Source organism: Nicotiana tomentosiformis, chromosome 12, assembly GCF_000390325.3.
Source record: "Nicotiana tomentosiformis chromosome 12, ASM39032v3, whole genome shotgun sequence".
Classification (NCBI taxonomy): Eukaryota; Viridiplantae; Streptophyta; class Magnoliopsida; order Solanales; family Solanaceae; genus Nicotiana; species Nicotiana tomentosiformis.
Window position 1 is genome coordinate 131,931,438 of NC_090823.1, and position 15,070 is coordinate 131,946,507.

The 15,070-nt window shown below is 43.3% G+C and overlaps 1 protein-coding gene across 1 annotated transcript; it reads left to right on the forward strand.

Moving 5' to 3' along the window:
* Positions 1-5,392: 5,392 nt before the first annotated feature.
* Positions 5,393-6,307, forward strand: LOC138903413 (uncharacterized). The gene is made up of 2 exons (XM_070191387.1): positions 5,393-5,453; positions 5,502-6,307. The coding sequence occupies exons 1-2, from the start codon at positions 5,393-5,395 to the stop codon at positions 6,305-6,307; spliced, it is 867 nt and encodes a 288-aa protein (XP_070047488.1).
* The last annotated feature ends 8,763 nt before the right edge of the window (positions 6,308-15,070 follow it).

Below are 15,070 nucleotides of genomic sequence, written 5' to 3' on the forward strand. Positions count from 1 at the left end.
ATACTTCTCCTTGCTAAACACCACGATATTTAACCACAACTCACCCACAAACCTTAGCATAGAACCACAATGCTCTACGACCCTTAAGAAATCGTGTTCTTCTTAAGCACCTCCATAAATACCACAACTGTAACACTCACTCTGAAAATACCTTATGTGAGTCTAAAGCCATTTCATTCACCTTCCTTATATCTAAATATAAAATCCATAATGATATACAAAAATGCCACAAGTCTCGACTCCATCCAACTTAAATCTCAGATTTTAGCCGCAAACAAATCCGCCAAAATTTTTCACTTGTTACATATAAATCTCGAATTCATTAGAACTTTCTCGAGAATCACCCCCTTTGTTCAAATCCACATTACACTGCCCAAATGGTCCAAAGGACACGTGCCCCATTAGCACAACAACTCTCAAAGAAGTAACTCTACTTTAATACCACCTATCAAATTCATACTCCGTGCGCACTACATCATTCACAAATAACAACTCACTTATCCCACGTTTTTCATATACCCATAAGTGCAATATAACCCGTATCTAGGAATTTCCTTACTAGAGTCATTCTCGAACTCCACCTCTGCAAGTCATCACTGATTCCCAAGTAAACCTCAGACCAAAACAAAATTTTGACACATAGCCATGAATTAAATTGCCGATAACAGACGCCCCCACTTGGCTCAAAACCATAAATCAAAATATTCGATAAATCACAATACCCATACTCTCTTACTGCCATAATCCTGCAGTCAGTTCAATGGAAATTCTTCTCAAGCTCATGTGACACCAACCATAAAATACCTCGATCATCCTCTAAGCTCGCAATCATTCTCTTGTCACTCAAGTCAAGTTTCTCAGCCAGATTCAATTTCAAATCTCCACACATACGCCTTGCTGGCAGAAAAGAAACTCTCCACTCCCATATAAGGAACATTACCGAACATATAAATCCAAAAGCACAATTTACAACTGACGCTATCGAGCTTAAGCTGCGGTCTAACCATGGCCTCAAGTTCTCCAGACTGGCCCATCACCAAAACACAGAATACACATTTCGAACCACGTTCATGGAATCACAAGCCGGTGATGCACAGCTGATACAGAGCGCTCATGTGCGAATACGAATGCGTGGAAGGAATTCAAAGAGTTATATTTCAAGCTGAATCAATTCTGCACGATAAAGAAAGAAAGATGGGAAGTATATATCCTAAATGCCATGTAGCCTCTCGAAGATAAGTATGGACGTCATCATACCGATCCGCAAGACTCTACTAGACACTTGCTCATGACTTGAAGAACCTATGAACCTAGAGCTCTAATACCACCTTGTCACGACCCAAAATCCAACAAGTCGTGATGGCACCTAACCCAACCCGCTAGATAAGCCAACTTTCAACTATCCAATTCTAATAACAATTATTAAAGAAATTAAGTAAATACTTATCTTAACCTTATACATTCTCCAAGAACTGGTAGTACAAATCATGAGTTTCTAAGAATAGAGTATACAAAGCGAAAATGAAATAAATACATAGTCTGTTTGAATAGTACATAAACAGAGCTTTAATAAATTTAAGGCTACCATGAACAAGAGGCAGCTACAACAAAAACGCAGGTACATCTTCAAATCCCGCAACCATCGAGCACAGCAACAACATCAATCAACATCTGCACGCAAGATGTAGAAGTGTAGTATCAGTACAACCGACCCCATGTACTGAGTAAGTAACAAACCTAGCCTTATGTTGAAAGTAGTGACGAGCTTCTACCAAGGTCGGGTCCTAATCCACTAATCCACAACAGTTAATAATGACATAAAGCAAATAATACCAGAAGTAACTCAGAGATAAAATGCTCTGTCACATCATGATTTTAGCAATAATAGTTCTTCCTTTCAAGTATATCAGTGAAAACCCAAATCTTTTGCCAAAGTTACCAAAAATGTGAATAAGTTTGAAAACAGAAATTTTTCCGAAATCCTTTCAATAATAAATAAAATATCTCATTTTCTTTTCAGATAACCATTGTAAAAAAAAATACATCACTATGCCCATCTGTCAACATGTGTGAGAAATCATGAATAATGTGATACCGTACAACATGAGGAAAACACATCTCTATCCATATATGTCATGTGTGCATGTCCATGCAATATATCTCAGAGATTTTACTCATGTACTCACTCTCAGAGTACTCAATCTCACTGTCTAGCATTCTCTCTCACTGTGCTCAGCACACTCAATCAATCAGTGCTATACAATACCTATTGCGGCGTGCATCACGATCTCTGATTATAGTCGACTGCGCTCACTAGGGGTGTGTACAGACTCTTGAGGGACTCCTACAGCCCAAGCGCTATAAGCACAGACAACTCACGTGCTGCACGGATAACTCACGTGCCATAATATAAATGTTTAGATCCGCACGGCCAACTCACGTGCGGCACGACCAACTCACGTGCAATAGTATAATATATATAAAGCCAACATGGCCTGCTGCGGCGTGCAGCCCGATCCCAAAAATATCCTCACAATCAGGCCCTCGACCTCCCTCAGTCATCAATCTCTCCAGTCTCTCTCTCATGGGCTCACAATGTCATGAGAACAGCCCAAAATGATGATATGATGTATCAATAAATAATAACAGAGACTGAGATATGATATGTAATGACATGAATATGACTGAGTATAAATTTTCAATTTAAAATAAATAATTCACAACAATATGACCTCTTTGGGTCCCAATAATATTGGCACATAGCCTCAACATAATTTTTAATATTCTTTTCAGCTCAATTGCTTTAACTCATAAAACTGCAAGGAAAATGCCAAGATCATTTAACTACAAAATTCCACAGAAATAATTATGTCATAATTTTTATAGTGCACGCCCACACGCCCATCACCTAGCATGTGCGTCACCTCCCAACAATTCACGAAATACATATATTCAGGGTTCATACCCTCAACTCCAAGATTAGAAGAGTTACTTACCTCGAACAAGCCAAATCCAATGTCGAGCAAGCTAAGTAATGCTCCAGAAATTCCATTCTGCGCGTATCAACTTCCAAACGGCTAGAATCTAGTCATAATTAATTAGATTCAGCCCACAAAAATTATAGGAATTAATTCCTAATCAAAATACTAATATTTTTCAAAAATTCGAAATTACACTCAAAAATCGCCCGTGGGGCCTACGTCTTGGAACCCGATAAAAGTTACAAAATATTAACGTCCATCCAACCATGAGTCGAGCCATATAAATTTTACCAAATTCCGACATCAACTCGACCCTCAAATCTTTAATTGAAGTCTTTGAACATTTCTACCATTTTCAACCCAATCTTTACGCATTTGAACTCAACACTCTTTCCATAAACCTTATTGATACATATAAATAATACTATTGCACCCAAGAATCATACTCTTAATCACCCATCATTATCCAAACTCGAAATTGAAGATTAGGGGTTAGAACCTTACCTCTTTGATGAAGAACTTGAGGGATTTCTTGTTGGATTTCAAGGCTTGGACAAGAATTTGATGAACAAGACACTTCATCTACTTTCTCTCTCTAGAACACTCTCACTTCTCTCTAAAATCATCAGATAATTGCCCCAAAATAAGCCCCAAAGCCTATTTATCAAAATGGGGTCGGGTTATGAAAATAGAAAAATTAACCCTCCGAAAGCAGGTCTGCGGTCGCATAATGGACCGCAGAATGGGTATGCAGGCCGCAAAATTGATCGCAATATCGCATAACTATTTTGCGATTGCATAATTGATCACATAATTGCATTTTTCCAGCAATTGGTAATATGGTAATAACTTCTTGTAGAATGGCCAAATGACGAATGGTTTGAAGCGTTAGAAACTAGACTCAAAGATATTTCATTTTATAGGTAATACACCATATAACACGTCATATCCTGAGAGTTATACTCATTTGAAGTTAGGTCTTATGCGAACTCACTTGAAACTTTAGTCTTATGAAATTTCCAACTCCTACATTCGATGTCGAAACCTATCGAATCAAGTCTGATTGACCTCAAATTTTGCACACAAGTCATAAATGACATAATGAAGCTATTCTAATTTCCATAATCAGATTCCGACCTCGATATCAAAAATTCAACTCCCCGGTCAAACTTCCCAAAAATTCAACTTTTGGCATTTTAAGCATAATTCCACTACGGACCTCCAAACAATTTTCCGGACATGCTCCTAAGTCCAAAATCACCATACGGAGCTATTGCAATCATCAGAATTAAATGCTGAGAACGTTTACATATAAGTGAATATCCGGTCAACTTTTCCAACTTAAGTTTTCAATTCTGTGACTAAGTGTCTCATTTCACTTTGAAATCCTTCCGGACCCGAACCAACTAACCCGATAAGTCATAAATCAACTGTGAGGCATAAATTGAGTAGCAAATGGGGAAACGGGGTTGTGATACTCAAAACAACCTGTTGGGTCGTTACAAATAATTGGTGTAAGTTCTAACTTGATCATACTAGAATTGTTTGTCTTAGTGTGTTGGGTTGAAAGATTCATGCTCTCTAATTATTCTAGATGTTTACCATGTCATCATGCTATTTGAGAACGTAATTATGATTTTCCAAGCTCTTTCCCTTATGTGTGCAATGCCTTATGTGATGGTACTTATCGACATGAATGATGATGTTATTTGAACGAATAAAAAGGGAAAAACTTGAACTGTAAAATGTGCCCAAGTGCCAAGAACTACTTAATAAATGAGGCTGTTTGTGCCATGTAATGACAGATGGGAAAGAAATATGAATTGAGTGAACAATTGGAAGAGGTTATGTCTCAAGTCAGATGGCTTAGCCGATCGGGCTAAGATCGGACGCCATGATGTACACATGGTGGCATTTGTGTTGGAATTATTGATTTACATTGTGGATCATATATGTCTCACTTGAGATGGCTTAGCCGGTCCGGCCGAGACCGGAGTCCGTGTAAAAACACGGTGGCATTGTGAGTTGTGGCATTTGGCACTGAAGATTATTATCCTAAAAAGACAGAAAGATTAACTCGGAAAGTATGTGATCCTTACTTGGTGTTTCTTTGTATTTTGTGAACCACTTTTTGATTATTATGACTGGCTTCTCTTTGTTTTACTATTCATTCTACTAAGATTGGTGTTTGCCCTTACGTACTAGTAATATTGGACAGTGCTAACGTCCCCTTTTGCTGGGGGGCACTACATCTTTAAATGAATGTAGGTGGTTCCATCGCATATAGCGCCGATCGCAGATAGTGGTGCTCTCTTTCTCTCCTCACAGCAGTCTTGGTGAGCCCTATTTTTTCCAGGGGTCATGTAGTTCTTCTTTTGTACCTGGACATGTAAGTATGTTACGAATGCGAAATGAGAGGCCATATTCAGATTGAGTGTCGTGCATCCCGTCAGGGTACAGGTAGGGGCACAGGTTAGTCATCCAGTCCTACAGCTGCTACATCTTTAGCACTCCCTCCAGCTCGAGGCTCTCCAGCATCCGCAGGTCGTGGTGCAGCTAGGGGTGGTGCACAGAGTTCAGGAGGACCCAGCCGGTTCTATGCTATGAGTGGTCGACAGAGTGCAGAGGCTTCCCCAGATGTCGTCACAAGTATATTGACTATTCAATCTCATGAAGTGTATGCCTTGTCCTATGTTACTCCTTATGTTGCTACAAGCTTTGGGATAGAACCGGAACAACTTCATGAGTCGTTCTCTGTATCTACTCCGGTTGGCAAGTCTATTACGGCCGCACGAGTTTATAGAGATTGTGTTGTCACGGTGCATGGTCGGGATACCATGGCTGATATCATTGAACTGGGGATGATTGATTTTGATGGAATAATGGTAATGGACTGGCTTTATTCATGTTTTGCCAAACTCGACTGCCGAACCAGAATTATGAGGCTTGAGTTTCCTAACGAGCCAACTGTTGAGTGGGAGGGGAATAATGTTATGCCAAAAGGTAGGTTTATTTCTTACCTTAAGTCCACGAAGATGATTAGGAAGAGGTGTATTTATCATTTGGTCCGAGTTATGAACACCGCTACTGAGGTGCCTACCCTTGAATATGTACCAATTATGAATGAATTCCCCGATGTCTTTCCGGATGAGCTCCCTAGAATTCCTCCAGACAGAGAGATTGATTTTGGGATTGATGTGATGCCAAGCATGCAACCTATATCCATTCCAGCTTATAGAATGGCGCCGACAGAATTAAAAGAGCTAAAGAAACAACTAAGGGATTTACTAGAGAAACGTTTCATCCGACCGAGTATGCCGCATTAGGGCGCACCGGTTCTCTTTGTCTGAAAGAAAAATGGATCGATGCGGATGTGTATTGATTACCGGCAACTCAACAAAGTCACAATCAAAAACAAATACCCATTGCCTAGAATAGATGATTTGTTTGATCAATTACAAGGTGCTAAGTTCTTCTCCAAAATTGATTTGCGGTCCGGTTACCATCAATTGAAGGTAAGGGAGCAGGATATTCCGAAAACAGCTTTCAGAACCCGGTATGGGCACTTTGAATTTTTGGTAATGTCTTTCGGGCTAACAAATGCCCCGACAGCTTTCATGGATCTTATGAATCGAGTCTTTAAGCCATTTCTTGACTCCTTTGTGATAGTATTCATTGACGACATCCTTGTATATTCACCAAGTCAAGAGGATCACATCGACCACCTCAGGGTAGTTCTGCAGACTCTTCATAAACACCAATTGTATGCAAAGTTCTCAAAATGTGAATTTTGGCTTGAATCTGTTACATTCCTGGGTCATGTCATCTTCGGAGAAGGAATTAAGGTTGATCCTCAAAAGATTGCAGCGGTGAAGGATTGGCCTAGACCTACTACTCCAACAGAGATTCGCAGTTTCTTAGGTCTGTCCGGGTATTATAGGAAGTTCGTGGAGGGGTTCTCCACTCTTGCCTCTCCATTGACTAAATTGACGCAGAAGGCGGTTAAGTTCCAGTGGTCCGATGCTTGTGAAAGGAGCTTCCAGGAATTGAAATCAAGATTGATTTCGGCACTGGTATTGACCCTGCCAGAGGGTACCGAGGGTTTTGTGGTGTATTGCGATGCTTCAAGGATCGGTTTTGGGTGTGTATTAATGCAACATGGTAAGGTTATAGCATATGCTTCAAGGCAACTTAAGAATCATGAAAAGAACTATCCAACTCATGACTTAGAGCTTGCGGTGGTGGTTTTTGCATTAAAAATCTGGCGTCATTATTTGTATGGAGTCCATGTAGATATATTCATGGACCACAAGAGTATTCAATACATTTTCAAGCAGAAAGAATTGAACTTAAGGCAGAGAAGGTGGCTTGAGTTGCTCAAAGATTATGACATCGACATTTTGTATCATCCGGGGAAAGCTAATGTGGTGGCGGATGCTCTTAGTCAGAAATCTATGGGTAGTTTGGCTCACTTGGAGGCATGTCAAAAGCCCTTGGCCCGGGAGGTTCACCAGTTGGCCAGTTTGGGAGTTCGTCTTGCGGACTCTAATGAAGGGGGAGTGATTGTGCGAAATAGGGCAGAATCATCACTTGTGGCGAAAGTCAAGGAGAAAAATTACAATGATCCAGTGTTGGTGCAGCTGAAGGAAGGAATTCATAAACATAAGACTACGGCTTTTTCTCATGGCATGGATGACGGTACATTACGGTACCAAGGACGACTATGTGTTCCAAATGTAGATGGTCTTCGAGAAAGAATCATGGCAGAAGCTTATACTTCTAGATATTCCGTGCACCTGGGTTCTACGAAAATGTATCATGACCTCAAGGAAGTTTACTGGTGGAATGACATGAAGAGGGGTGGAATTTGTGGCAAAATGTTCAAACTGTCAACAGGTGAAGGCCGAGCATCAAAGGCCCGGTGGGTTAGCACAGAGAATAGAAATTCCAATATGGAAATGAGAAATGATCAATATGGATTTTGTGGTAGGGTTACAGCGCACTCCGCATAAGTTTGACTCAATTTGGGTGATCGTGGATCGACTCACGAAATCAGCTCGCTTCTTTCCGGTTAAATCCACCGACACTGTAGAATAATATGCTCAGTTGTATATCAAGGAGATAGTCAGGCTTCACGGCACTCCAGTTTCCATCATTTCCGATCGAGGGGTCCAGTTCACAGCTAATTTCTAGAAGAAATTTCATCAAGGTTTGGGTACGCAGGTAAATCTTAGCACAGTTTTCCATCCACACACTGACGGGCAAGCAAAGCGGACTATTTAGACGCTTGAGGACATGTTGCGTGCTTGTGTGCTTGACCCGCCAAGAGTAGTACCACTCGGCATATACAAAATAATTTCCCAAGACCCGGAATATCACTAAGTCACAAGCTGCTATAATCTATGTAGCTCTATACAAAAGTCTGAGGATAAAAAAGAAAGTATCTAGGTGAGGGAGCAGAAGGGGACTCCGAAGATCTACGGACGCAAGCAGAAGTACCTTGAAGTCTCCTAGAATTAGCGGCACGCACTAATCCCAAGGCTGATAGCTCGTACCTGGATCTGCACACGAAAACATGTGCATGGAAGGGCATGAGTACACCACAATGGTACCCAGTAAGTGCCAAGCCTAACCTCGGTCGAGTAGTGACGAGGTCAGGTCAAGGACCTACCGCAATAAATATAATAAATTAAACAGTAAAAGATATAAGTAGAATTTACGGTAACACAGTTAAAGAAAATTTTCGAAAATTTAACAGTTAAGGGAGCCCTCGGCTCAAAACAAGGTAAACACAGTGGTAAATCTCTCGGGATACCGTCCAGTAGTTTCAAATGAATATGCAGTACAAGGGGATCTCCCGTTATACGTCTGTAGTCACAAAGTAAATATGCAGTGCTGGGGGATCTCCCAAAATACGTCCGTAGTCCCAAAATAAATATGCAGTATAGGGAGATCTCCCGGAATACGTACGTAGTACCAAAGTAAATATGCAGTACAAGGGGATCTCCCAGAATACGTCTGTAGTCCCAAAGTAAATATGCAGTACATGGGGATCTCCCGGAATACGTCTGTAGTCCCAAAGTAAATATGCAACGCAAGATGAAATGACAGGTATGACATCGAGTTATACAGTTTATACTGGATACAGATAAGGCAAATAAGGACTTAACTGAACATAACGCACAGAATGTCAATTAGTTAGTTAAAACACGTAAGCATGCTTTTCTAGTCTAAACTACACAATTAAACATATTAGTACAATTAATAAGAGAAACAATTTATGATTTAAAAAGGTTAAACATGATTTTTGCAATAATAGCATGTGTACGTACTCGTCACCTCACGTACACGGCGCCCACACACCAAATAATATCAAGATATCCTAAGGGGAAAGTCCCCAACACAAGGTTAGGCAAGCCACTTACCTCGAACCGCTCAAATCAACTTGATATCACGTTCTTGCCACGAGTATCCAACTCCAAATGGACCGAATCTATTCAAAACAGTAAAATACCATCAATAAGTGCTAATGGAATGAATCCCACAAGAAAAATACAAAATAAGGCCAAAACCCGAAATTGGCTCAAACCCGGCCACCTGGGCCCATGTCTCGAAACCAGACAAAATACACGAAACTAGAAAGCTCATTCACTCACGAGTCTAACCATATCAAATTTACTAAAATCCGACACCAAATGGTCCTCCAATCCACAATTCAAACTTCCAAATCCCTAGCCTCCTACTTCCAATTTTTACCTTAAATACACATTAACTAGGTGGGAAAACACATGGCAAGGCAAGATTATTGACCAAAAATAAGCATAAGGAACTTACCTCTAGAAATGCCTCGACAATGCTCTCAAAAATCGCCCTAACCCGAGTTTGCAAGGCCAAAAATGATAAAAATCGCGAAGCCCTTCGGTTTTAATCACTGCCCGGGTATTTTCGCACCTACGGAACCTGGGCTCGCACCTGCGGGTGCGCTTGTGCGGAAAACATGCGCATCTGCGCAACTCACTTACCCCCTCTTCCTTCGCACCTGCGACGAAAGGGTCGCACCTGCGCACTCGCGCCTGCGGACATCCCTTCCGCTTCTGCGCAACTCGCGCAATTGCGAACAGCCTTGCGCGTTTGTGGGCATCGCAGATGCGGAACTTCCTCACACCTGCGACCCCAGGCCAACTCTCGACTTCTCGCATCTGTGCTTCCATCTTCGCATGTGCGGCTCGCGCACCTGCGGTCTATTTTCCACAGGTGCGAAACACCAGAACCAGCAAAGGCACCAGATTTTCCTAAGTCCAAATTTCTTCCCGTTAAGCATCCGAAACACACCCGAGGCCCCCGGGATCTCGACCAAACATACCAACCAATCCTAAAACACCATACGAACTTAGTCGAGCTCTCAAATCCTATCAAACAACGCAAAAATTACGAATCACACTCCAATTCAATTTTAAAGAACTTGAAACTTCAAAATTCTACAACCGATTTCGAAACCTATCAAATCACGTCCGATTGACCTCAAATTTTGCGCACAAGTCATAATTAACATTACGGACCTACTCCAACTTCCAGAATCAGAAAACGATCCCGATATCAAAAATTCCACTACCGACCCAAAACTCCAAAAATTCGACTTTCGCCATTTCAAGCCTAAATGAGCTACAAACCTCCAAAACACAATCCGGACATGCTCCTAAACCCAAAATCACTTAACGGAGCTAAAGGAATCGACGGAATTCCATTCTGGAGTCGTCTTCACATAGTTCCGACTATGTTCCGAATCCTAAGGCTTAAGCTCTCATTTAGGGACTAAGTGTCCCAAAACACTCCGAAACTCAAAACCAATCATCCCAGCAAGTCACAATAGCAGAAAAAGATTTGGGAAAAGCAGTTAATAGGGGATCAGGGCTATTACTCTCAAATGACCGGCCGGGTTGTTATATTTTCCCCCTCTTAAAACAATCGTTCGTCCTCGAACGAGTATAAAGACATACCTGAAACTGTGAAAAGATGAGGGTACTGGCTGCGCATATCCTGCTCGGTCTCACAAGTCGCATCCTCGACCGGCTGACCCCTCCACTGGACCTTTACTGAAGCAATATTCTTTGACCTGAGCTTTTTGACCTGCCTGTCCAAAATGGCTACTGGCTCCTCAACATAAGATAGATCTTTGTCCAACTGGACTGAGCTAAAATCCAATACATGAGTCGGATCACTGTGATACTTCCGGAGCATGGACACGTGGAATACCGGGTGAACTCCTGCTAGGCTGGGAGGCAAGGCAAGCTCATAAGCAACCTCCCCAACTTGCCGCAATATCTAAAAAGGACCAATGAACCTAGGGCTCAGCTTGCCCTTCTTCCCGAACCTCATGACACCCTTCATAGGCGATACCCGAAGCAAGACCCGCCCACCAACCATAAAATGCCAAATCACGAACCTTACGGTCTGCATAACTCTTCTGCCTGGACTGGGCTGTGCGAAGTCTCTCCTGAATCACCTTCACCTTATCCAGGGTATCCTGGACCAAATTTGTGCCCAACAATCAGGCCTCACCCGGCTCAAACCATCCCACTGGAGACCGGCACCGCCTACCATACAAAGCCTCATACGGCGCCATCTGAATGCTGGACTGATAACTGTTATTGTATGCGAACTCTGCAAGTGGAAAGTATTGGTCCCATGACCCTTCGAACTCCATCACACAGGCACGGAGCATATCTTCAAGAATCTGAATCGTGCGCTCGGACTGCCCGTCCGTCTGAGGGTGAAAGGCTGTGCTCAGCTCTACCCTAGTACCCAACTCCTGCTGTACGACTCTCCAAAACTGGGATGTGAACTGTGTACCTCTGTCTGAAATTATGGTTACTGGAATACCATGAAGGCGGACAATCTCTATGATATAAATCTCAGCCAATCTCTCTGAAGAGTAAGAAGTCAACACTGGAATAAAATGGGCTGACTTGGTCAGCCGGTCCACGATCACCCAAATAGCATTGAACTTTCTCGAAGTTCGTCGAAGTCCAACTACAAAGTCCATGGTGATCCGCTCCCACTTCCACTCTGGGATCTCTAACCTCTGAAGTAATCCAATCTCACGAACTGGTTGGCTAAGGCCTGAACATCTAAGGCTAAGGGCCTCTCAGCTGCCGGAAGATATGCCAAACTCCCCAAACTCTCTGCCCGGCAACTCAAGGCGTCAACCACTACATTGGCCTATCCCGGGTGGTATAATATAGTGATATCATAGTCTTTAAGTAGCTCTAACCACCTCCGCTGATGCAAATTAAGGTCCTTCTGCCTGGACAAGTACTGCAAACTCAGGTGATTAGTGTAAATCTCACAGGGAACACCATACAAATAATGATGCCAGATCTTCAGGGCATGAACAATAGCTGCTAACTCGAGATCATGAACTGAATAATTCTTCTCATGCACCTTCAACTGTCTAGACGTGTAGGCAATCACCCTACCGTCCTGCATCAATACCGCTCCAAGGCCAATCCTCGAGGCATCACAATAGACAGTGTAGGACCCTGAACCTGTAGGCAATACGAATATTGGGGCTATAGTCAAAGCTGTCTTGAGCTTCTGAAAGCTCTGCTCACACTCCTCGGTCCACCTGAACGGAGCACCCTTCTGGGTTAGCCTGGTCATAGGTGCTGCAATGGATGAAAATCCCTCCACAAAGCGACGGTAATACCCCGCCAAACCAAGGAAACTACGGATCTCCGTAGCTGATGACGGTCTAGGCCAACTCTGCACTGCCTCCACCTTCTTCGGTTCTAACTTGATCCTATCACAAGACACTATATGGCCCAAGAATGCCACTGAATCAAGCCAGAATTCACACTTAGAAAATTTTGCATACAACCTCTTCTCGCTAAAAGTCTGAAGCACAGTACTCAGGTACTGCTCATGATCTTCCCGAGACTGGGAATATACCAGGTTGTTGTCAATAAACACAATGACAAAGGAATCAAGATAAGGCCATAATACACTGTGCATCAAATGCATAAAGGCTGCCGAGGCACTGGTCAGCCCAAATGACATGAGAAGAAACTCATAGTGACCATATATATTACTGAAAGCAGTCTTCGGGATGTCCGGCTCTCGAATCTTCAACTGATGATAGCCATAATGCAAGTCAATCTTGGAAAACACCCTGGCTCCCTGCAACTGGTCAAATAAGTCATCAATACGAGGTAATATGTACCTGTTCTTCACTGTAACCTTGTTCAACTGCCGATAATCAATACACATACGCATAGAACCATCCTTCTTCTTTAATAATAAGACCGGAGCACCCCAAGGTGACACTCTAGGCCGAATAAAGCCCTTATCAAGCAACTCCTGCAACTGCTCCTTCAACTCCTTTAATTCAGGAGGAGCCATACGATATGGAGGAATAGAGATGGGCTGAGTGCCCGGCAACAAATCAATGCCGAAATCAATATCTCTGTCGGGCGGCATACCCGGAAGATCAGCTGGAAACACATCTGGGAAGTCCCTCACTACTGGAACTAACTCCACTGTAGGGGTATCAATACTGACATCTCTCACATAGGCCAAATACGCATCACACCCCTTCTCAACCATTCGCTGAGCCTTAAGAAATGAAATGACCCTGCGGGGAGCATACTCTAAGGTACCTCTCCACTCTAATCTCAGCAAACCTGGCATAGCCAGCGTCACGGTCTTAGCGTGACAATCAAGAATAGCATAATGGGGCGACAACCAGTCCATGCCCAAGATAACATCAAAATCTACCATACTGAGTAATAACAAATCGGCTCTGGTCTCAAAACCACTAAGAGCAATCAAACACGACCGATATACGCAGTCCACAACGAGAGAATCTCCCACAGGAGTAGATACATAAATAGGGGAACTCAAATAATCCCGAGATATCCCCAAATATGGAGTAAAATAAGAAGACACATATGAATACGTAGAGCCTAGGTTAAATAATACTGATGCATCCCTATGACAGACATGGACGATACCTATGATGACTGAATCTGAAGCAACAGCCTCTGAACGGGCTGGAAGGGCATAGTACCTAGCCTGGCAACCCCCTCTTGGGTGACCTCGACCTCCTCGACCTCCACCTCGAGCTGGCTGAGGAGGTAGGGTGGCAGCCGGTGCTGGAAGAATGGCCGGAGGACCCGATGGAGCACGTGGAGGCTGATAAATTCTGTGGAGGTGCACCCATCCTGGCTTTGGGGCAATCTCTAACCGGGTGACGAGTGTCACCACACTCAAAACAACATCTCGGAGGATGCGGCGGCTGAGACTGACTTGGACCTGGCCTGCTGGACTGGCCGGTAATAGCACCTCGAGTAGGAGGCATACTAGATACTGGCGGTGCATAATAAGGCTCCTGAGGTCTAGGAGGAGCTAGGACACCGCTGGCTGCTGGAAGCTGAATGAACAGGGCGACTCACAAAACCCCTACCATAGCGTGTTGCTGGTGCACGAGCTACTGAATAATGACCAATCTCTCGAGACCTCTTGGCCTCTCTCTCCTCTGGGTCACGGGCGAACATGCCCTCCACTCTCCTGGAAATGCTCACTGCGTGCTGATAAGTGATGTCTATCTCCAATGATGGGGTGGAGTTCCTCAATGAAACGACGAACCCTCTCTCTGACTGTAGCAACCAGAGCCGACGCATGGTGAGCTAACCTACTGAAACTGACTGCATACTCCGACACAGTCATAGAACCTTGACGCAACTGCTCGAACTCTGCACGCCAAGCATCCCTAAGGCTCTGAGGAACATACTCACGCAAGAACATCTCTGAAAACTGAGTCCAAGTGAGTGAGGCTGCCTCATCCGGACTACTCAGCTCATAGGCACGCCACCACTGATATGCTGCTCCCCTTAGCTGGAAAGCGGTGAAAGAAACCCCACTCGTCTCCACAATGCCCATAGTGTGGAGAATACGATGACACTCCTCAAGAAAACCCAGAGCATAATCTGAATCTAGTCCGCTGAAAGTAGGTGGGTGGTACTTCTTGTACCTTTCAAGTCTGAGCTGCTCTGCCTCAGAAGCAACTACCCTGATCTCATGCTGAACCGGAG

Coding starts and splice junctions, on each gene's coding strand:
- LOC138903413 (XM_070191387.1), top strand. CDS start 5,393: ATGAGAGGCCATATTCAGATTGAGTGTCGTGCATCCCGTCAGGGTACA. Junction 5,454..5,501: donor GGGTACAGGTAGGGGCACAG/GTTAGTCATCCA, acceptor CACTCCCTCCAG/CTCGAGGCTCTCCAGCATCC.